The 24,857-nt window shown below is 41.7% G+C and overlaps 1 protein-coding gene across 8 annotated transcripts in view; it reads left to right on the top strand.

Annotated features, from left to right (window-relative positions):
- Positions 1–22,952, top strand: part of EFCAB3 (EF-hand calcium binding domain 3) — a 249,031-nt gene extending 226,079 nt beyond the window's left edge. For 6 of the 8 annotated variants that reach the window (XM_047708870.1, XM_047708871.1, XM_047708868.1 and 3 more), the window contains 8 exons: positions 1,960–2,030; positions 7,363–7,506; positions 8,644–8,715; positions 9,976–10,096; positions 13,362–13,555; positions 13,933–14,117; positions 19,331–19,453; positions 22,304–22,952. In XM_047708870.1, coding sequence (XP_047564826.1) covers positions 1,960–2,030; positions 7,363–7,506; positions 8,644–8,715; positions 9,976–10,096; positions 13,362–13,555; positions 13,933–14,117; positions 19,331–19,453; positions 22,304–22,630 — 1,237 coding nt within the window. In that variant the 3' untranslated portion in view covers positions 22,631–22,952. The remainder of the gene's footprint in view (positions 1–1,959; positions 2,031–7,362; positions 7,507–8,643; positions 8,716–9,975; positions 10,097–13,361; positions 13,556–13,932; positions 14,118–19,330; positions 19,454–22,303) is intronic. The other 2 variants (XM_047708869.1, XM_047708874.1) reach the window with 1 other exon arrangement.
- Positions 22,953–24,857: the final 1,905 nt, after the last annotated feature.

The raw sequence follows: 24,857 nt of genomic DNA, 5'->3' as shown, positions 1-24,857 counted from the left end.
ATCTGTATTTTATCAGAGCATAAGAAGAAAAGCCTCTCTTCTCTCTCAAAACATCCATTTTCTGGACGACTTTGAGAGTATTTCCCCTAGAGCCCTTGACTGTGCCACTGCTACAAGAATAGATTACTGACCTTTTTCGAGGGATGTGGGTAAGAAAACCTTACAGCCGCCAAATCCCTTGATCTCATTGTTCCCTTACCCTGCATTACAAGCTGTCTGTCTAGTGACATCCTTGTCATTGAAAATAGTCAAGCAAAGACTTGACAATACCACACATAGAGGGAATTCCTACATGAGATGAGAGGCTAGACTGAGCTCATTCCAAATCTAAGGTATTTCAAACCTTTGAAACATTATAAAATAGACAGATTGTGTGAGCCAAGATACGATTTGAAATTCTGCCAAGAGTATCCTTTTTTTTTATGTAGCTAATAAAGACTTCATACTGCCTGGCCTGCTACTTTCCTCTTGCTTCTTCAGAACTCCATATTTCTCCATCTACTGCAACTTTTATATCATGCAAAAGAAATTTGTTTATATTTAGACATACAGCAAATATAAAATAACGTATCTGAGTAAGGACCAACTTGAGTTTTCAGAAGTTCAGATAGGTGATTAGAAAAGAAACATCAGAAGTCAGTGTTAGTAAAAGCAGAGAAAATAAGACTAATTAGGTAAAATTCCATGTCGAAAAGGAATGGTGCATTTTGAGACCTTATCACCTCAATTTTACTAGGCCCATCTTTGAAAATGAGTTGAAGCTACTAGATACTCTAGAGGATACTAAATTCATAAACCATAACTTTTTAAGTGCACCATGTTTAGTATTTCTTCCTGCTTCACTTTTTTAACTGCTTCTTGTAAAAACAAAAACTCAGGGGCGCCTGGGTGGCTCAGTGGGTTAAGCCGCTGCCTTCGGCTCAGGTCATGATCTCAGTCCTGGGATCCAGCCCCGCATTGGGCTCTCTGCTCAGCAGGGAGCCTGCTTCCTCCTCTCTCTCTGCCTGCCTCTCTGCTCTGTCAAATAAATAAATAAAATCTTTAAAAAAAAAAACTCAGAGATTCCATGTTAAAATTTTCAGTTTAGTACCAAAGCTAAACATTTTTTAAATTAATTTCTAAAATCATGATTACTTAAGTCTACTTGTAAATGACCATATTATAAGCAAACTCAGTTTTGCATAATATATTTTTATGTTCCTAAACTAATAACCTCCTGCAGATCTGTACAAAATATACCCAAAGTATTAATACGTTTTCTCTTTTTCCAGATTTTTTCTGAGAAAGTGAAAAGTCACCAGGGCTCCAGACTTTCCAGAAGTGCTCTCTGTCTCAGATGACAGATAGATAGACAGACAGACAGATGATAGATAGTTGATACATATATAGATGCTATATAAGTTATAGATATAGTTGTAGATATATCTACCTCTATCTAATATGCTGGTAAAAATATAGTTTAGCAGTTAAAGTCATAAGATAAATATCATTACAAAGCTTTCAGGATATTCACTGTAAGAGTATTTATACCACTGAAAAATTTGAAACAACTTCTATTAGCAATAGGAATAGTGTAAGGCTTATGTCCTTGAGCTTCAGAGTCAGATAAACCTGAGTTTGAATCCCATGACTTTCACCTGTTACCTGTGCAATTTGGGACAAGTTATTTAATCCCTCTGAGATTCAGTTTCCTCTTTTGTAAAATGGAGAAAATCAGATATTTTAAGAGCAATGGACAGGTATAGGGCAGATGTGGACCTCACTGGCCAGCATTTCCTCACTGTCCCTCCTATAACTATTGACAGGTGACAGTAACAGGTCCCTTAGGAGGGAGACTCTGGATATATTGTGACGCGTACAGTCATTCCATTCACCAAAAGCTGATGAATAGAACATCTATAGAACAAAGCTGATGTGGGTTTCATGTATGTATTGAATCTTTTCATGTCTTTTGCTCAGGGATAAAGATTTACCAGGATCTCTCCCCTGCCAAGGCAAAGAAAAGAAGCTGAATGCCTCACAAATGCAAGGTAATGACAATAATCTCTCAGACGGAAGCATCGACTAATGCCCCTTGATAAATCTGACCATTTTCTTCTCTAAGAGAGATCTGCAGTTTCAAGAGTTATCTGTACAACTTTTGCTTTTTGAGAGCAAAAGTTCTAATTCAATGTCTAATTTGTGAGAAGGAAGAGGGACGACTTTCAGACAGACATCTTCCTAGAATTTGGATAATCCTGGTCAAATATTTTTATTCAAATAAGAACTCGTGAGCATACGAAAGAACAAATGCAAAGTCAAATAGAAATCAAATAATGGGGCAGTATAAATAGCTATACTGGCTGTAGTTTATTAGTCCAAACAGCAAATATTTATTTAAAGCCCACAGTATACCAAGCATGGGAAACATAACAAGTAACAAGTCAGACATGGTCACTGCCCTGATAAGGAATCCTTCAGGGAAGTCAGGCCACTAAACCATGAATTTTTGACTGAAACATTTAAATCACAGTATAACACAAGTTATGATGGGGAAGTATAAAGTATTTCAGGAGCATAAAAGAAAGACCTGACTTGGTCTTGGGAGAGTAAGAGGGGAGTCCCAGAGAAGATGGGATAATAAGTAGGAGGCAAATAGTGCAAAAGAAGTGTTCTGGGCAGAAAGAGTGGAATCCGCAAAGGCCCAAAGGAAAGGGAAAACATGACTCCCTGGAAAAAAGAAACAGAAAAAAAGGGAAGAAAGAAATAAAGAAAAGAAAGAGAAAGTCAAGCATGGCTGTGTTTGGGTTCTGGAAGGCTAGTGCATCACCCCTCCAAGTTTGGAACCACCTGAAAACATAACAGAAATTTAAGGATCACCTATATTGCTGAGAAAGCTGGCTTGAAAAACACAAAAGATAATTAAAATCAGAATTACATTTTTCATTGTGAAACTGAGCTAAGTGCCTTAATAATAAGTTTCAGCCTTCTAAAATTGTAAGGTTCCTAACGTACATTCATATACATTGGTGCTTGTATTTTCTTAAGACTTTTATTTTATTTATTTATTTGACAGAGAGAGAGATCACAAGTAGGCAGAGAGGCAGGCAGAGAGAGAGGGGGAAGCAGGCTCCCTGCTGAGCAGAGAGCCCAATGCGGGGCTGGATCCCAGGACCCTGAAATCATGACCTGAGCCGAAGGCAGAGGCTTAACCCACTGAGACACCCAGGCGCCCCCATTGGTACTTGTATTAAGGGTTCCCAGGATCTATTTTTTTTAGGATTGTATTTATTTTATTTAAGAGGGAGAGGGGGGTACTCAGAGGGAGAGAGTCTCAAGCAGACTCCATGCTGAGCACAGAGACTGACACAGGGCTCAATCCCACCACCCTGAGACTTGAACCAAAACCAAGAGTCAGACGCTGAACCCACCAAGCTACCCCGGCACCCCCCGACCCAGGATCTATTTTAATCAGGTATTATCAGACATACAGACACAGAAATGACTGTCAAAGAATAAGAAGTATTTTATGTTCATAGATCTCTAGAAATAAGAGGCAAAGGACAGCAGGAAGGGCCACACAGCACCATAGTCAGTCAGGAGACAAGTAGGGGGAAATGGGCAAGAGCCTTTCCTGTGGTTTCTGATGAAGGAACAGGTTTTAAACACTATATGCTAACAAATCTCAAATGTATATGTCTAGCCCACGCCTTTCTCCCCAGCTCCAAGCTCATATCTGATTGCCTCCTCGACACCTCCAATTGTATGTCTAATAGACACCTAAAATCAACATGTCCAAAATGGAACTCCTGATGAGCTCCTCATACTCATTTTATTGTGATAAAATACATATAACATAAAAATTACAATTTGGGGGCACCTGAGTGGCTCTGTCAGTTAAGCATCTGCCTTCAGCTCAGGTCATCATCCCAGGGTCCTGAGATCAAGTCCCACATTGGGCTCCCTGCTCATCAGGGAATCTGCTTCTCCCTTTGCCTACCTCTCTCCGTGTTCATGCTCTCTCTCTGTCTCTCAAATAAATAAATAAAATATTTTTTAAATACAATTTTAACCATTTTCAAGTATATATGTACAGGTCAGTGCATTAAATATATTCACAAGTTCTACAGCCATCACCACATCCACCTCCAGACATTTTCATCTTCCCAAATTGACCCGCCATACCCACTAAACAGTGTCTCTTCCCCACGTCCTCTTACTCTTAAAACATGCTCTACCCACAGCCTTCAGCATCTCCTTTCGCTGTTCTGGAAGAAATCTTGGAGACATCCTTGACTCTTCTGACTCAACCTACCTGTCAGTCCATCAGGAAATCTCATTGGCTCTACCTTTAACATATATCTAGAAGCAGCCAATTCCTACCACCTGTGCTACAATCATGGTCTGAGGCACGTTGCTGCTCACCCACAACAGCCCCCGACACTAATCTCCATTCTTCTACCCAAACCCTTACAAAAGTCTGTTTTTCTAACAAAAGCCAGAGTGATCTTGTTAACTCATGAGTCGTGTGGGAGTAAGGGAAGGAGCTGACCTCAGGAACTTCGAAAATGGTGTTTTGACTAAAAACTCTTAAGACCGAACACCAAAGGATCTATACATAAACCACGTACTCTAGCCAGTACAGTTGTTTCTCATTAGGAGGACAGCATAACAATTCTGAAGCTGTTGTACATGTCTACTAGGATGAATAACTCAGTAGATGGATGGTGGATGCTGGGAACCAAGTTTCCCACTGCTGGAGTGGGCAGTTACAGATAAACAAGGGGAGAAGGCCAAAGTGAACCACTGGTACTGGCTTGCGTCTGAGACATTACTGTGAGCTCATGTGAACTCAGGTTTAACGTCATATGGATACCGATGGATGGATCAAGAAGTAAATGCGTGTGTGTATATGTGCGTTAGTATTCACGCACGTACGTCCTAGCTCTGTCTGCTGAGAGGACTTAGAAGCTGTGACACCCCCGCAGCAGCACGCAGACCCAGCCGCCAGATCTGGACTTCTAATGCCAGCCTCCTGTGAAAGAAGCAGAGTTGCTTGGATAAACGGCCAATTCTAGGGCCCACGCAGGGATAACAAGACAAACCTGGGACATCTTATAGTGACAGAAAGAAAGGGAGTGCTCAAAAAACAATAGGACACAGGAGCCTTTCAAAGGGATGCAGAAGCCAACCTCAACGCGTTCACAATGGTGAAAGCTGGAGCAATTTGGGCAACAAAAATACAATAAATAAGATAGTATTGGGTTATAACTCAAAGTACAAAATAAATACCTGCAAGTCCATACTGACAGAAATAAATGGCTGAATTTTTTAATGAAGAAGAAAAAAATCTCTCTTACAAGAGAATTCCAAATAATGCATGGAGATATTACCTCCTCCAGGAGGTGGAACGTAAATCCCCATGTCCCCAGCCTTCTGTCCCTTGAGTCTGGACTTCCCTTAGTGACTTGCTTCCAAAGAGTAAAATATGGAAAGGAGGGAAGTTACTTTACAGTGGAAAACCCTGACAAACACTCCCGCAGCCAGGTAATCAAGATAAACATCATCGGTGATAAGTCACTTTGGCAATACGTAGCCTTGATATGATGATGAGAGTGGTACTTCACTTTGGTCACCTTCTTTCCAAAAATCAATCATCTCAGGCTAACCATGAGAAAAACATGAGAAAACCCCAAATTGAAGGACTTCCACAAAATACCTGAATAATATTCCTCAAAACTGTTAAGGTGACCCAAAACAAGAAAAGTCTGAGAAACTGTTACAGAAAAGAGGCTAAAGAATGTGACAATTAAAGTAATATGGCATCCTGGATGGAATACTGGAAGAGAAAAAGGGCCTTAGGGAAAAACTGATGAAACCTGATCAATGTCTACAGTTTAGTTAAGAGCACTACAGCAATGTTGGCTTCTTAAATGCAGTAAATGTACCACAGTAATGTAAGGTGCTAATATTAGGGGAAACTGAATGAGGGACCTGCAAATTCTCTGGGCTATCTTTGCAACTATATCCAAAACCAATCTAAAACAAAATTTAAGGGGCCCCTGGGTGGCTCAGTTAAGTGGCTACCTTTGGCTCAGGTTGTGATCTTGGGGTCCTGGGATCGAGCCCCATATCAGGCTCTCTGCTCAGCAGGGAGCCTGCTTCCCCCCTGCCCAACTCTCTCTCTGCCTACCTCTCTACCTACTTGTGATCTCTGTCAAATAAAAATAAATAAAATCTTTTAAAAAAGAAAAGAAAATACAGGTCTAATTTGGGCTCCAGTTAATACCCTGCATATGTCTTAGAAAAAAACATTGAGTCTATTCAAAACATTCACCTGCATATAATTTGGGTCCATTGTAGTGCATCAGTTTTCTGTTGCTGCCATAACAAATTGCCACACACTTAGCAGCTTAAAACAACACAAATTTATTATCTCCCAGTTCTGTGGACTGGAATTCCAGGTGGGCTTGACTAGTTCTTCTTCTCCCAGTCTTCCAAGGTCAAATTGAAGGAAGTGGCCAGCCTAGCTTCTTATCAAGAGGCTCTGAAGGGGGATGCTTGGGTGGCTCGGTTGGTTAAGCATCTGCCTTCAGCTTAGATCACATTCCCAGAGTCCTGGGATTGAGTCCTACATTGGGCTTCTTGCTCAACTGGGAGCCTGCTTCTCCCTCTGCCTGCCCCTCCCCCTGCTTGTGTGCTTTCTCTCTCTCTCTCTTTCTCTCTCTCTCTCTCTCTTCTCTGACAAATAAATAAAGTCTTTGAAAAAAACAGAGACTCTGAAGGAAAATCTGCTTCCAAGCTTATTCAGGTTCTTGATGGAACCTAATTCCTCGTGGTTCTAGGGCTGAAGTCCCACTTCCTTACTAGCTGCCAGCCAGGAGCCTCTCTCAGCCCCTGATGGCTATCTGTGTCCCATGTCACCTTGTCCCTTCCATCTTCAAACCAACAACAGAGTCCTTGTCATGCTTTGAATCTCTCTGATCTCTCCTCCTGCCACAGCTCTCTTGCTTCTAGCGGCCCAGAGGACCCTGTGATTAGATTGGGCCCACTCAGTAATCCAGGGTAATTTATCTTAATTATATCAGCAAAGTCCCATTTGTCGTGGAAGTAATACATTCACAGATTCCAGGAATTAAGGTGTGGACAGCTTTCAAAGACCATTTTACCAACGTATTTTGTTTTCAACCAAGTAGTTTATTCCAAATCAAATCTCATGGAAGGACACTGTCCCTTATATGAAATGTCTATTAAGTACTCATTTTTCTCTCAATACCTTTTCAGAACATGATGTCCAGTCAACTATATAGTCAGTCCTACTTCCATTAGAATATGTACTTATTCTTGAATAACTGCCCAACTGACTTAATTACATTTCCTCAGCCTTCCAAGATGCCTACAACTTCTTTAACAAGGATAAAACTGGCTGTATTGATTTACATGGAATGATGTGCACTTTAGCTAAGCTGGGAATGAATCTAACCAAGCGTGATGTCTATAATGAATTAAGATGTGCTGATATTGATCGTGAGTACTTTAACTTTTAATTATTTTTCTCATAAAAGCTTTTTACAAATACATATTTTTCTTTCAATGATTATAAAAACAGAAGAAAAACTTCATTATCAAAAGTACATATATGCATTCCTCTTTAAAGATATCAGTATGGTATGTGTACAAGTTACAAAATCAAATTAATGCAACAAAAATCTAATGCTACCAAGTAGACTATTCTTTGAAAAATCCTATGTGGAAACTAAAAATGATTATCACATTTCAACATTAAATTCAGATTACCTATCGTGATGTACACTTTGGAGGGTGCCTTGAAATAACAGATACAGAGGCATTGACAGTTTAAAAAAATGACACGTTACCAAGAAAATCCAAGCCCTTTGTTTCCATTTGAATCACGTTAGTACAAATCTTCCTTTGATCCATGGAGTCCACCTATATTGAATTTTAAATGTCACAGCATTTATGTTGATTTTTTTTTAAATTTTAGATATTATTTCCTTTGAATATACAGACCTAGTGATTATAACCTGAGCTGATATGTATGATTATAACCCAAGCTGATATGGAATATATAGTCAGCAAATTATCTCCTCTTCACCTCTCCCCACCCAACTGCCAGTGCCCCATTTAATTAGCATAAGTTCCATGTGTGAATCAGTGTCACCAGTTAATTAAGGTGTCACTTGTTGCCACTAACTCTGCCCAATTTTCCTGTCCTTGCCTCAAAACATGCACACCTGCCTCTAGTAGTACTATCCTAGTTAGAGGAGACTGGGTACAATTTGGGGGTTTTAGAATAATAGAAATATCAGAGGTTAGAAGGGATTGGGAAAGCAGGAGTGGATTCCTTGCAAAAATGGCAAGTCTCTCAAAAAGGTGTGAGTGAATAGGACTGCAGGGGCTGGGGGCCCCTAGTTTGGTGTTTGTACCCCACAATTGCTTCTGGCAGCTGTGGGTGACTCACCTAACGGTGCCAAAACCACTTCAAGAAGACCAGTGCTTTCCTGAGCGCATCTGTAGCCTTAACGTGCGGTCTGACTTTAAGTATTGGACAGTCCCGTGTGTTTTCATTTTCTATTTAGTATATAATCTGTTGACTAAAATGCATCTGATATCCTTGTTCTGAGCCTTTGATTTCTGTTGCAGAAGACGGGAAGGTGAATTTCTCAGATTTCATAAAAGTCCTAACAGATACGAACCGCTTCCTGAAAGCTGTGGGTGAGTAGAGATATTGCTGAACGTGGCCCTTGTGTGGCTGCGATTCGCCGCACAGTAACCACTATTCCTCTAGGCCTCCGAGCAGGGACAAGTGAGGGAGGTGTACACTGGCAGGAACTCCACAACAATATTTGCTAAGCAAATTGATACAGTTTTATAATTTTAACTTAAATACATCAAGTCCTTCTGCAGGAGACACTGCTTTTTGGTCTCCGATGCAGAACACATGGAATAGTGTAGAAAAATTCAGTCCCCTCTTATAATATTCCTCACCCAGTGCATGTGCTAGTCTGGGAGGTACTCCCTTTACATATGAAAAAGAAATTTTAGAAAAAGAAAAATGTTCTCTCTCCTGAAAATTTGGGGCATCGATAATTCACTATTCCTAAAAAAAATATCTTCCTCACCCTGAGGAAGTCTGTCCTCAGTGTGACAACAGGAGAGTCGGCTGGAGGCTAGAGAGCGTGATCTCACACAAGGTCATAAGTGATGTAGACGTGTCCCTGGCATGCTGTTATTAGTCCTCTGGTGTTTTTTTTTTTTTTAAGATTTTATTTATTTATTTATTTGACAGACAGAGATCACAGGTAGGCAGAGAGGCAGGCAGAGAGAGGAAGGGAAGCAGGCTCCCCACTGAGCAGAGAGCCCGACGCGGGGCTCGATCCCAGGACCCCGGGATCATGACCCGAGCCTAAGGCAGCGGCTTTAACCCACTGAGCCACCCAGGCGCCTCCTCTGATGGCTTTTTTAGGAGTTTAACAGTCTACCTTGGAAAAACTAACCGCAATTTGTATCATGTTTTCTGGGGTAAATAAATTCCAAATTCCAAATACTGTGTATGCTTTCGAAAATACATTTAGTCATAGGCTGTAAACTGTCTTTAGAAGAGACAGAAGCTACTGCTCCAAGTACTGTTGTAGTAACGAGGGTTTGCCCGCAAGCCTGAGGCTCGTTCATCAGCAATTCTTTTACCCAGAAGAACGGGACAATAGTCCTTAATACATAAATCATGTTTATGTTAAATGTATTAACTTACAAGTCAATATTTACTTAGAAGTCATAGCACTAAAAGCATTTTTTAATGATTATTGTGTCTGTTCAGTATCAAAATGACCTTTCTACCCAATAGAACAAATTTTGAATGTTTTCCTGTAATTCTCTAGTACCTGGCTCGGTATTAATATTGTAAATAGACTAAAAAGACTTTTTTTGACAGATTTTTTTTCAGAAGCCACTTTGAATTTTTTTTTCACCTTATAGTTCCAGAAAAGGAGAAATGTTTAGATTTAGCCGGCAACCCAGGGATCCTGTTGTTTGAAATCCTATCAAAGCTTGTAGAGACTTCAGCTTTACCCAGAAGGGCTATAATGGAAATAGTAAGGTAAGTGGCAAAGAAGGGTAAAATCAGCCTTCTCAGAAGCACTTATGAGGACATTTACAAGGCAGTCACCTTAACATCCTACCCCACAGGGTCTGCTCCAAAACAAAGGAGGAAGGGTCTGTGGCAAAGCTCACATGCCCGATGGGACCTTATTCCTTCATCCCAACTGTGCTAACTCTGAAATTGCGAGACTGACCTCAGACCATCTCAGGGCCCACTGAGGGCCTAAGATAGCCAAGAAAGTTCACACTCTTACCCTAGGCTAGAGAATTCCAGAAGAGTAAGACTTTTCCAGGGATGACTTTGGGTGGGCTTGGAAATCTAGTTTGGAAGACACTCCCATTCATGCTGGAACTGCCAGGGGCTCCCAAGAGATCTTTTGACTCTGTGATGACATAGAGCAATTTTAGACCTCCCAAAGCAGCTGTGGACTGGAGCTGAGCCCAAACTGGACTTGAGACTAGAAGATGAAGAAACATTCTCACACCCAAACGTGCTTTATTCCAGCAAATACCACGAAAGATAAATTTCCTCAAATTATTTATATCATTGCATTATAGATATTGAATATTGCTATTATTCAGTATAATTGCTATTATTCAAGATAATGTGAATAACATTGGCTCATCTTCTTTCAAAGCATTCTGCTTCCCCTTTTAGACTTAAAAATACAGAATGTTTTCAGAATCCTCAGTGGATAATTTCTCTGTGCTATCCTATATTTGTCAGATGTGGAACCAGCGGGTACACAAAATTCTATTCTTCATTCCGTTTCAAAGGCATTTATTAAATGCCTGCTGTTGGTACACAAATTTGACACACTGCTTAACTTCTCAGCCTTGGTTTCCTCACCTACAAAATGGGACCAAAAAATGGGAACAACAATATTAATACCTACCTTAAAATAATAATAATACCTACTTTATAGGGCAGTTGTGGGGATATGTGATAATACAGGTGAAGTGGTCCAATAAATATTCCTGGAGCTCAGTAAATATTATTATTATGCAGAAGTAGCTAGCATAGTCATAGAACAAATACATTATCTACTTTAATCCTCACCTCCTTAATGGGCACTATTATCCTCATTTTACAGATGAAAAACCTGCAGTATAATTAGTTAAGTAACTTGCCCAAGAGACAATGGTGCCTAGATTTTAGCACAACAGTCTGATTCCAGAACCAATCCTCTTATCCACCCCCCTAGACTGCCTCTCAGGAAATCTTAGCCAATGTTGATGTTTTTATTACGATGACGATTATGTTGTTACTTTTCATATACCTGGTTTCTAAGGAGATCAAGTGTTTAATATGTAGCATTTGCATTTAAGGAAATTAAAATATAAATTGAGAGAAAAAGCCATGAGTAAATATAAAATACTTATGAGGGGCGCCTGGGTGGCTCAGAGGGTTAAGCCTCTGCCTTCAGCTCAGGTCATGGTCCCAGGGTCCTGGGATCGAGTCCCACATCGGGCTCTCTGCTCAGCGGGGAGCCTACTTCTTTCTCTTCCTCTGCCTGTCATTTCCTCTGTTTGTGCTCTCTCTCTCTCTCTGGCAAATAAATAAATAAAATCTTTAAAAAAAAAATACTTACGAAATATACAAAAGTGAAAGACACAAAGTATATCACATAATAACTGTCCAGTGAGTGGCAGAGGTCATTCATTTAGTTTCTGAGAAAGCCAGTCTCGAGCTGGATATGGTAGAATTTGATAGGTATTCCCGTGGTTTGACGACAGCATTTTTTGAGCATTACGTGCAGAGTTGTGAGTGTGCACTTTACATGCATTAGCTTTTTCCTGGATCACGGTCTCCTAACTGGTCCCCCTGCTTGCACCTTTTGACTCCCACCCCCATGACTTGCCCACTCCACAGTCTGTTCTCAACACTCCCTCTGCCTAGCTGAAGCCTTGACGCCTACAGCACCAGATGATCCTTTTAAAACCACCCCCGGGTCTTTGTCAAATGTTGTCATCTCAGTAGGGCCTTCTCTGGCCTTCTCTGGCCACCCTATCTAAAATTCAGTCCTCCTACTATTCCCCGTCTCCCCTTCTCTATTTTTCCATGCTATCTATCACCTTCTAATATAGTATGTAATTTACTTACTTATTTTGTTTGTAATGTGTTTTGTCATGCTAGAATGTAAGCTCCAAGAAAGCAGGGATTATTTTTGTCTGTTTTATTCACTATTATATCCTTAGTGTCTAGGAAAAAAAAAAAAACTTACACTCAGTAACTCTCTGTTGAATGATCTTATTTAATCACTACTTCAACACTGTGAGATAGTTTCCAACATCCCACTGACAGGCAAGGAGAACAAGGCAAGGGAAAGATCAGGCTGTATACCTACCTAGCCCAGATCCCCCTCTAGAGTTTCCATCTGCCTATTGGGTAGTCCCATAGGTACCACAAACTCAAAATGTCAAAACCTAATTGTCCTCTGTCACCCACCTCCACTTCCACTAGTTCTTCCACTTGGGTTCCAAATCTCAGTGAATGGTCCACCCTCTCACTGTGTTTAGCCAACTGCTGAAGACCCATCGTCCTCAGCTGCCGCTGCTCTGTCACTCCCCGCATCTAACTAATCATGAAATCCCACCTATTTGACCTCCTAAACCTGCCTCATAACCGTGCACTTCTCTCTACCCCGAGGCTGGGGAGGGGGCACAAAGAAGCAGAGGACTGAGGACGAACCATAAGGAATTCCCTTGTGGAATGGAAAGAAAAAGAGGGGCCAACAAAGGAAACATTAGTCATCAAGAAGGGAACTAGGATAGTGTGAAGTCAGAGAAGCCCGGGCCACAGAGAAATCCAAACCAGGACAGACTTCCCCCAGGATTAAATGCTAAAGTGAGGCCAAGGGAATTCAGGACTGAAAAGGTAGAGTTAGATTTGATAGTTAAGATGGTAGTTAAGAAATCATAAGTGGGGGAGGCATGCCTGGTTGGCTCAGTTGGTTAAGTGTCTGCTTCCATCTCAGGTCATAATCCTGGAGTCCCAGGGATCAAGCCCCACATTGGGCTCCCTGTTCAGCCGGTAGTCAGCGTCTCCTTCTGATCCTCCCCCCTAATCATGCTCGCTTGCTCACTTGCTCTCTCTCTCACTCTCAAATAAATAAATAATCTTTTTTAAAAGAATTAGTGTATTCAGCATATAACTTGCAACTGGAATTTTTTCTTTTTGTCCAACACTTAGACACTTTTTCAGTAGGATTATATAGCACTTTCTGTTCATTCTTGGATTACTCTTTTTTTTCTTTTTTTAGCTATTTCCGAAGAAAGTTCCAGGATACCACATTGGGAATGCCGTGGAGTCCCTACACTGTGGGTTATGGGAAAAGGAGATTGAAGCCAGACATCAGCACACCTCCAGCCTCAAGCACAGCTGCCTTTGCTAATGCTGCCCGGATCTCAATAATGAAAGAAAAGGATTTACTTAAATTTCTTGAAGAGATCAAGAGTAAGAACCATTGATAAATGGTTCCCTCCCCATTATTGTAAAGGACTTGTTTGTATATTACTAGTCAGAAATAAATACTAGAGGCCAAGCGCTAAAGAAGCTGGACCACAGCCTATTCTGAGTGACTGGCCTCTGTCACAAAGGCATCATTTGAAAGCAAATATACATCTTCACCTGTATCCTCCTGATACAGGTGAATCCTAGAGATTGGATGAAGCCTAGGATCTACGGATGGGGAGGGGGGTGAGGAGAGTGAAAAGAGGGGTCATGGCCACTGAGAAGACTAGACAAAGAGCAAAAGAGGCACCACATGTATGTCTTTATGTGAATTTCTTCTTACATTGTTCGTAATACCATTTTTGTTTTTATCTTTTAAGGGTGCAGTCCTCCTTCAGATAGCCCATATTCCAAAATACCCATCTTTCCATTGTTTCCTAATGTGGATGGGGTGGTGATGGGAAAGCCATTCAAAGACATACAGAAATTAGAAATGCTAAGGAGAAGGGAGCCTCTGGATTTCTTTGAGAACTATTTTTTCCATAAAAGAGACTGGAAGACACAGGTAAGATTTTGGTTATGCCACATTAGTTAATTTAAATACTTAGGTTTTCAAGTTCTAACTTAACGGAACTCATTTGTTTTAAAAGATTTTATTTATTCATTTGAAAGAGAGAAAACACAAGCAGGGAGAGAGGCAGAGGGAGAGGGAAAAGCAGGCTCCCTGCTGAGCTGGGAGCCCACTGTGGGGCTCAATCATGACCTGAGCTGAAAGCAGATGTTTAACCATCTAAGCCTCCTGGGCACCCCCAGAACTAATATTTTTTTAAAGACTTTATTTATTTATTTGTCAGTGGCGGGGGGGAGAGAGAGAGAGAGAGCACACAAGCAGAGTGGCAGGCAGAGTGGCAGGCAGAGGCAGAGAGAGAAGCAGGCTCCCTACTGAGCCAGGAACCCAATGCAGGACTCGATCCCAGGACCCTGGGATCATGACCTGAGCCAAAGGCAGTGGCTTTAACCCACTGAGCCACCCAGGTGCCCCTAGAACTAATATTTTTTTAATGACAAACATTTTCAGTCATTACATTTCAAACCAGATTCCATAGCCATGTTCCTAAATTTAAGGCCAGGTATAAATACTTCATTTAAATTCAGCAAATAGGGTGCCTGGGTGGCTCAGTGGGTTAAAGCCTTTGCCTTCAGCTCGAGTCGTGATCCTGGGGTCCTGGGACCGAGCCCCGCATCGGGCTCTCTTGCTCAGTGGGGAGCCTGCTTCCTCTCTCTCTGCCTGCCTCTCTGCCTACTTGTGATCTCTGTCAAATAAATAAATCTTTAAAAAAAAATTTCAGCAAATAGTTAAACTTACTGAAAAATACAACCCTAGACTCAGGGTTAGAGGTGGGGAGTATAAGAATAACAATAAAAAGGCCCTCAGATCCTACCTACACCTGCTCTCCCTTCAACCTATCGGCCAGAAGCTCCATTTTGGGCTCCCTCAACTGGCTCTAGATTGTGGTTGGGCCACACACCATGGGATGAGAGGAACAGGTCCACAATTCAGTGGAGCAATCTGTGATGGAGTGGCCATCCTGCTCTTGGACTAGAAGCCTACTTACAGTCCCGGCTACACCTTCTGGCCTCCTTCAACCTCTCAGTGTTTATGTCTCAGGCAGCCATGCCTTGGTTTCTGGATATTCTCTGAGGAACTCTGGCCTTACTCCAGGGTTTATGACAGGCCTGCCAGCCTGCAAAACAACATCAAGATTTCACTGGAGGGGCACCTGGGTGGCTCTGTGGGTTAAGCATCTGCCTTCAGCTCAGGTCATGATCCCAGGATCCTGGGATCAAGCCCCGCATCAGGCTCCGTGCTCCGTGGAGAGTCTGTTTCTCCCTCGACTTCTCCCCCTACTTGTGCTCACTCTCCCTCTCTCTCTCTCTGTGTCAAATAAATAAATAAAATCATAAAAAAAAATAAAAGAGGGAGACAGGAGACTGACTGGAGACCACTGAGACATCTCTGGGTTCCAGAAATCCATGTAGTGTTCACATCACTATGAAACCTCTTAGAAGGCCCCCCAGGCACAGAGTTTAATAGTCCCTGGGGCTGGGAGCAGGGGGTAACGGGGAGCTGCTAATATCAACGGGCTTACAGTCTCAGTTATGCAAGATGAGTAATTCTAGAGATACGCTGTACAATACTGTGCCTGTAGTTAACAAAATGTATTGTACACCAAAAAAATGTGTTAAAAGCATAAATCTCACATTAAGTGTTCTTACCACAGTAAAATAAAAAATTTTTAAAGATCTTAGGGGAGGGGTGCTTGGGTGGCTCAGTGGGTTAAAGCCTCTGCCTTCGGCTCAGGTCATGATCCCAGGGTTCTGGGATTGAGCCCCACATCGAGCTCTCTGCTCAGCAGGGAGCCCTCCTCTCTCTCTCTGCCTGCCTCTTTGCCTGCTTGTGATCTCTGTCAAATAAATAAAATCTTTTTAAATAAAAGATTTTAGGGGAAAATAGATGCTGACAAGGATGTAGAGAAAGGGGAACCCTCTTGTACTGTTGATGGGAATGCAAACTGGTACAGCCACTCTGGAGAAACAGTATGGAGGGTCCTCAAAAAGTCAGAAATAGAGCTACCCTACGACCCAGCTGTTGCACTATGAGGTATTTACCCAAAGAATACAAAAATACTAATTCAAAGGGATACATGTACCCCAATGTTTATAGCAGTATTATCTACAATAGCCACATTATGAGAACGGCCCAAATGTCCATTGATACATGAATAGATACAGAAGAGGTGGTGTGTGTGTGTGTGTGTATCTTTTTTATGACTGAACAATATTCCATTGTGCATAAAGAATGAAATCTTGCCATTTGCAACCATGTGGACAGAGCTAGAGAATATTATGCTAAGAGAAATAAGTCAGAGAAAGACAAATACTTTATGATTTCACTTATATGTGGAATTTAAGAAACAAAACAAACAAGGGAAGAGAAAACAGATGCAAGAGACAGACTCTTAATTACAGAGAACAAACAGATGGTAACCAGAAGCAGGCTGGGTAGGAGGACAGGTTAAATAGGTGTTGGAGATTAAGGACACATTGTTGTGATGAGCACCAGGTGTTGTATGCAGGTACTGAACATCGTATGTTAACTAACCAGAATTTGAATAAAAACTTTTAAAAAAGCAGACTCTAGAGGAGTATCGCAGTCACATATGACCTTAACTTCAGACTTTGAATTTATCTCTCCAGATGAAGTCATACCCACAAGCAGATGTCACTGACAAGTTGGAAATAAGGGGAACTTTATTCCCCTTTAAATTTATTTCCCAGCACTAAGCCCTCCTCCACCTGTGATCTGTATCTGTTTACTGTCAGTCTCTCCAACCAGAATATAAGGTTATGTAAGATTATGTTACGTATAGTTCTTTCACTGAGGGATCCCTATCACCTAGAACAGAACCTGGCCCATAGGAGACTCAGTATGTTTTGGATGAAAGGAAATTATAATACAAAGTCTTTATTTATTGAGAGCAAGATTTTCTCTAATCATATCAGCCAGCAGAGAGAGTGTCAGTAGCATCCTGAATGGTCGGTTCTGTCTTCATCCTCTGTAGTCTGTTCTCAACACAGCAACCAAAGTGGCTCTACTAAAATCAGCTCAAAATTTGCCCACGGGTTTTCATATCACTCAAAGTAAAAGCCAAAATCTCTCCTGTATCACTCAGGGTTCTACACCATCTAAACCTGAGTCTTCCAATGATGGTAGCCACAGAGGCTATTTAAATTTAAATATAAAGGTCACCTGGGTGGCCCAGGAGGTTAAGCATCCAACTCTAGATTTGGGCTCAGGTCATGATCTCAGAGTCCTGAGATGGATCCACACACATGGCTCCCCACTCAGCAGGGAGTCTGCCCCGCCCCACCCCATACTCCTGGGTGGGCACACTCGCGCGTGCGCACACACGCGCGCGCTCTCTCTCTCTCTCTCTCTCAAATAAATAAATAGATCTTTTATAAAAAAAGAAAAGAAGAATCACTGGTTTGAATCACTAGCCAACACGAACTAAAATACTATTTATCAGAGTGACACAGGAGATGAAGAGGGTGGTACTCAGAATTAAAGCTTTCTCTATTTTGTTAAATTTATAATGAGTGTTAAAAGTGTAAGGATAATCATTAAAAGTAATCATGAATGATTTAATGAATAATCATTATAATGAATAACTTTTGAATAGAAGGGGGAAGAACAAGAAAAAAGAGAAAACATGAAATAATAGAAAGTGCAAAAAAGAATAAGCAGAAAAATCCAAATACATCAATAACAATAAAAGATTAAAACATACTAGTTTAATTAAAAAGTATTAAGAAAAAATAGACAATGGATCATCTTTCAAGTCTAAAAGAAAGGATACTGAGACTGATTTTTAATAATTTTCAGATATCTGTTCTTTAAAGATATACCTAAAATATGACACAGAAAGTTTGAAAGTAGGCGGTGGAGGGATAGGTGAGCCCAATGATGGGTATTAAGGAGGGCATGTATTGCATGGAGCACTGCATGTTATACACAATGAGTCATGGAACACAACATCAAAAACTAATGTTGTACTGTAGTGTGACTAATATAATAAAAAAAATAAATTTTTTAAAAAGATTGTATTTATTTGACAGACATCACAAGTAGGCAGAGAGGTAGGCAGAGAGAGAGGGGGAAGCAGGCTTCTTGCTGAGCAGAGAGCCCGGCACAGGGCTCGATCCCAGGACCCCGGGATCATGACCTGAGCTGAAGGCAGAGGCTTTAACCCACTGAGCCACCCAGTCTCCCCTAAAATAAATTTTTAAAAAATAAAGTTTGAAAGTAAAAGGACAGGAAAAGAGAGAAACTGAAGACATAGTAGAGAGGCAGGACTGGCTACGTAATTTGTGGAGCCAAGGGCAAAATGGAAATATAGGGTCCTTTGTCCAAAAATTACTAAGAATTTAAAGACTGCAACAGCAGAGCAATAAAGCAAATTCAGGGCCCTTCTAAGCACATGGTCCTGTGGGACGGCACAAGTCACATACCCATGAAGCCGGCAGTGGAACAAGGAAAACTGAAGGGAAATGGTCCAGGAAGGGAATTAATAAAGATTCAGGGGGGAGACTTTGGCCTTGGAAATCAGGAGAAACTCTCACACAGAGGAGGCAAAAAGAATTCATCTTAGCTAGTCCTGGAGAGATGATCATTAGCCGAGGGAGTGTGCAGATCGGTCTTCCAGCAGGCACTGAGAGGACAGCTGTGAGATCTGTAACAGAATTAACAGCATTCAGTGAAGAAAAGTAGGGTCAAGCAGTATTAAGGGCCCGGATGAGAATGGGAACTACACATTTTCCAAGAAAGGAGTCCACATTTTCCAGGAACACGGAAAATGGACATCTGGTTCCCCAGGGCAAGTTTGGAAGTAATACAGGTTGTGCTTTGTGGAGGGCACCTTCTTCACTTTTCAGTGCTTGGTGATGGCTTGCGAAATTTCGTGAGGCTGGAGTTGGCTCCTCTCTACCCTCCATGTCCATTCCACACATAAACCGTCTTCCGGTCGGTACTTCTGAGAAGGCGTCATCATTAAGAGAGAATGTGCTGAATGCTCAGTTACACACGGTGCTGTACCAGGTGTCCCCAATCTCATAGAAACCCCTTCCTAGTATGACATATTTCTATGTATTATGTCTTTGTTATATAATTTAACCCAAAATATATCACAACCTTTGTTTTTTTAAATGTGCATAAAGGCCGCAAATATAAAGCCTTTCGACCCAGTCTCAGGCTACCCAAATGACATCCTTGCCATTGACCAACTACTCAAGAAGAAGCAGAACTGGACCGTGACCGACACAGCCGCTATTAAACAGCATGTGAGTATTCACTGTTGCCCGCCCTCCCAGAATGCATCGACCAGAATGTTTTCCTCTTCAATATCACAACCACCTAAGACCAAAGATATTTTTTCCGCTCTGTGTCTTTAAAATAAGACGAGACCATCTCTTGTTTTTACCCATCGTAATGATGCTTCTTGCTCTATGATCAAATGGATTCAAATATTAACTGTTACCATTCATCCTGCTAATCACCCAGGGAACGACACCCAGCATCGTTTCTGGGACCTTTGTTTGTGTCATGCTGGGAAGAGTTAAGGCAGTAAACCAGCAGTCACAGTGAGTGTGGTGTGCTAAGAGATACATGATGCATGAAAACTGGTTATAGAAGCTAAAAGAAGGAGAGTTTGAGTGCACTTCTTAGGCACCAGGCAGTAGTGCTCTAGAAGTACTCTACAAGTACTCTATGGGAGCTAATTCAGTTACTGATCACCGCAGTCTCCTTCCGGGTAGGTGCTGTTATCATTGTCATTGTATAGACACACACAGGGAGGTTGACTTGGCTAAAGGCAGAAGTAACAGAGGAAGTCATAGAGCCAGAATTATAAGCATGAGCAGCTTGGCTCTGGAATCCACACTTTTAGCCACAACTCCATGCCACCTGTCTGCTTTTGTGCCCTAGCAACTTTTGTGCTTCCCAGAGACAGACCAGGGTGTGTGTATTTCATGCTGCCTCCCTCTTGCCTTTGACACTAGTTATCAAGCTCTCCTTGACATTTTCTACTTCCTTCACCTTTACAACACTGCATCTCGTGGCTCTGTGTCCCTTCCTCTCGCTTCTCTTCCCTGAATGTTCATCCCTTTAGTCTTGATATTTCTTTGTGTTCTAGTCCCATCCTACTGCTCCTCCCATTATAGGCATTAATCTATTAATTTGTTTAGTAAATATTTTTATGTTATTTAGTATATATTTAGTAAATATTAGTAAATATTTAAAATAAATAAAATAAAATAAATATTTCGTAAATATTTATATGTTATTAACAAAGTTCTAGGACTAGGGGATACCATAGGGAGAAAAAAACACATAGCTCTTGCCCTCCATGAGCTTGGAGCGAGGGTGAGTGAGAAGGCCACATGTGTAGGGATAAGGAGATACGGGGACATGAAGCTACAGGTGGCTAGTACTGCATGCCACAAAGGAGCGGGCAAACATTGGGGATCTCTGCGTTAAGTGAGGAAAAAATGGGGCAAGTATTCTTCGAATGATCTCAGTAGACCCCCATTGTTTCCGCTGCCACCTGTATACTGATAAATCTTAAAGTTGTCACTGGCCTAGACTTCTCTCCAGTACTTTTGACTTCTCTCACTGCCTGACGAGCATTTTTACCTCACTGTCTCAGCATACCACACTCTGCACGTCCAAACTAAACTCATCTTCTGCATCAGACTCGCTCTTCACTTGGGGATTCTTGGTAACATCAGGTGTTGATACCTCTACCTACCCTGTCAGTGAAACTAGAAGGCGAGGAATCATCCGAATTTACATATTGTCCTCACTCCTTACACACACCTGTGACCAAATGTGACTACTCGCGTTCTCCCGAAGATTTTTCAAATTCCTCCCCTTCATCCTTAATGAAGGATGCTCCCTTAACTGCCGCTGCCTTAAGTGAGGCCCTCACTCGGTCTTGCCTGGACAATACCCTCCAACCCCCATCCCTGCCTCGCAGCTGCTCCCCTCCACCCCTTCTCCACACAGCTGCTAATGATCTACCGTGAAAATACAACAACGTCCCTGTCCTGCTTACAAATGAATCTTCCCCTCTCGACAAGGGCAGGATTTCTTTTTTTTTTTTTTAAGGTTTTATTTATTTGACAGAGATCACAAGAAGGCAGAGAGGCAGGCAGAGAGAGAGGAAGGGAAGCAGGCTCCCCGCTGAGCAGAGAGCCTGATGCAGGCCGATCCCAGGATGCTGGGATCGTGACCTGAGCCAAAGGCAGAGGCTTTAACCCACTGAGCCACCCAGACGCCCTAAGGGCAGGATTTCTTAAGTATATTTTCTGCTCCACACACTGAGATTTGTCTCACTTCCCGTCAGAAACACTGGCTTATCTGCCTTCGGCTCAGGTCATGATCCCGGATCCTGGGATCGAGCCCCGCATCGGGCTCTCTGCTTGGCAGGGAGCCTGCTTCTCCCTCTCTCTTTGCCCACCTCTCTGCCTACTTGTGATCTCTGCCTGTCAAATAAATTAAAAAAAGAGAAACACTGGCTTACTACAGCATGATTTCCACCAAGAGAAGAGCTCTGTCAGCCTCACTGAGATCAAGTCGAAGGGCCATTACGGCAGACAGTGTCTTGCCTGCCTTACCTGCATCATTCCTTCCCTCTCACTTTCAAAACTTAACACTTTAGCAATGCATGCTTGTGCCTCCCACCAACTCCAGAGGTGTATTACCTCTATCCTTTTGTTTATGCTGTCTCCTTTCCCTGGAACACCTTCCCATCACCACTGCTCCCTCAATCTGGTCAAATCCTTGAGGAACTTCTCAGTATCTTCTTCCTCCCTGCCCTGGGTGGGATTGAGTGCCATTCTAGACACTCCTTTTATATCTAGAGACTATCTCCATCCCCCCTTTCCTCCTTGGTTTAGTTTACTGTGTTTTTAATGTTGTCATAAAATGTCTTATCTCATTATTCCCAAAGCATACATTTTGATTGTCTGTCAACTCCTAACTCCCACGTCCTTCAGAGGTTCCACCCAATGTATAAATTCAATGATTTTCAACTAGCCTGGGAAGGTAACTTTTGGGATATCTACAATTGTGGTTCATAAATCAAAGATATGTTCACGTAACTACTGCAAATGTCTGCTCTCTCACCGCAGGTGAAGAGGGCTACAGAGGCCTATAACTTGGGAATTGCCCTTGAGCACCGGAAAGACATGCTAAACCTCTGGCAGAAGATCCGAGGAGATCTGATTGGAATAGACACTAAAAATGAGGCCTTTTATGACACCTTTTCTACCTATACATGGTCCTGGAATGTTTGCCAAGAATTACTTTCGCGGAAGGACTTAAGGTTATATGATGCCTACATGAATAGGAACACCTTCCACAACTCTGTATCCTCTTCTTCCTCGGATATCAGTGAATGTGACATAGAGACAGGAAGAAAAAGAAAACGGAAAGGTTCCAGAGGGTTCCGACAATGAAATTTCTACATTTTCTAAACAGCTCATTGCAAACTACTTTTTCATAGATATCAAAATTATGGTTTCTTGCTTTTGTCTAGTACATTCTTAGCAGCTGGAAATGTTGATATCTTTGAATTCTGACCAGTAAAAAAATTTAAGTCATAATGTGGTTTCCCTTTCCTTATTCTTAACAAGTAAACAGAAGTCATGCGGTTATCTCCCCGGCAAACAGCTGCGCTCTGCTGCCCCCACCTGGCTCGAAACTGCCTGGACAGAAGGAGGAAAGCAGAACGCTGGCACTTACCTCAACATAGGGCTGCCCCTGTGAGCCCCTAAGGGTTCTCCCAGTAATAAGCATCTGAGTTTATGTGACCATAAGTGACACTAGGTTCTTGATTATTTGTAAAAGAGGCCACAGGCAGCAGATGACAATGATCTTTCAGTTCCAGGGAACAGTATCACCATCTCCTGGGGAATCTTGATTAAATTTGGGTGTTCCTAAGGCTCCTTTGTCACATGTCATTAGGCTGATCTCCTGGATCCCGCTAAAAATAGTTGATCTCACCCACTACCCTGGTTGCTGTCGTTCTTTAGTGTATTTAGTAAAGATGCACATGTATAACTATTACAAGTTTGTACTTTTGTATTGTAGAAAAATACGCTTAAATTTACCATTTGAATTCTGTTTAGGGATTATCATCCGTTACATTTTTTTTTCCTGTTAGAAAAAGGAAAAGACGTGTTCCATATTGACGGAGACAGTGGCTTATAATATAAAATCATACCATGCCAGGAAAAAGCAAGCAGATAGGGGCGCCTGGGTGGCTCAGTGGGTTAAAGCCTCTGCCTTCGGCTCAGGTCATGATCCCAGGGTCCTGGGATCGAGCCCTGCCTTGGGCTCTCTGCTCAGCGGGGAGCCTGCTTCCTCCTCTCTCTCTGCCTGCCTCTCTGCCTACTTGTGATCTCTGTCTGTCAAATAAACAAAATCTTTAAAAAAAAAAAAAAAAAGGCAAGAAGATAGTGAAGGCTCCTGAAACTATTTCATGAAACACACTTGAAGTAAATTTGTGTTAACCTTGAATATTCAAAACTGTCTAAATATAGTTGACATTCTTTATAATGTTATGATGTTGATAAAGAGAACCCTGGGGCATCTGGGTGGCTCAGTCAGTTAAGTGTCTGCCTTCAGCTCAGGTCGTGATCCCGGGGTTCTGGAATTGAGCTCCATGTCAGGTTCCCTGATCAGCCGGGAGTCTGCTTCTCTCTCTCCCTCTGCCCTTCCCCCTGCTCATGCTCTCTCTTGCTCGCTCTGTCTCTCTCAAATAAATAAGATCTTCAGATGCCTGGGTGATTCAGTCAGTTAAGCGTCTGCCTTAGGCTGAGTCATGATGTCAGGGTCCTGGGATTGAGTCCCACGTAGGGCTCCTTGCTCAGCAGGGAGCCTGCTTCTCTCTCTGCCTGCCGCTCCCCCTGCTTGTATTCTCTCTCTCTCTCTCCCTGTCAAATAAATAAATATTTTTTAAATAAATAAAATATTTTTTAAAGAATCTTATAAACAAGTGACCACTGTTTCCTACCCAAAAAAACAAGATTTATGGTTTCACACATTTTTTATATGACTATGACTGTAATAGGCCATCTAAGAGATATAATTTGGATGACAAAATATTAAAATTCCTGAAATATTTTCTTGGATCAATGGGATAACAGGAGAGAATATTTTTAAGTCTATCTGTCCTGGAAAATCTACGATGTATAGTAATGCGGTCTATCAGTCTGTCCCACACCATGTTGACAGTAGAAACTGGCATCTTGCGAATGAAATACAGTATAGCACCAGGCATCCAGCCATTCCTTCAACAATTATTTATTGAGTTGCATGCTGTGTGCTGGCCCCTGTTCTAGGACTTGGATGTATAACAGTGAATAAACAGAGAAAATGCCCGGACCTCACAGCTGAGTAATGCAGCTAATTATAACCACTGACTCAGTACTTCCACTTCTAGAAATTATTCCTAAAGAAGTAATCATGAACATACAAATGATTTAAAAGTGATTTATAAAGATGATTATCATGTTGGATTTTTAATAGTGAGAAGCTTAACATAGCCTGAATGTCCAGCAAATCATGTACAGCTCTATAATACAATACCAAGGTCATTAAAACAATGTTAGAAAAGAACATTCAAAAAGAAAAGAAAGAAAAGAACATTCAAGCAGAAGAATGATATTCACAAACTATTAT

This window comes from Lutra lutra, chromosome 16 (genome assembly GCF_902655055.1).
Source record: "Lutra lutra chromosome 16, mLutLut1.2, whole genome shotgun sequence".
Taxonomy (NCBI): Eukaryota; Metazoa; Chordata; class Mammalia; order Carnivora; family Mustelidae; genus Lutra; species Lutra lutra.
This window is presented reverse-complemented; position numbering and strand designations above follow the sequence as displayed.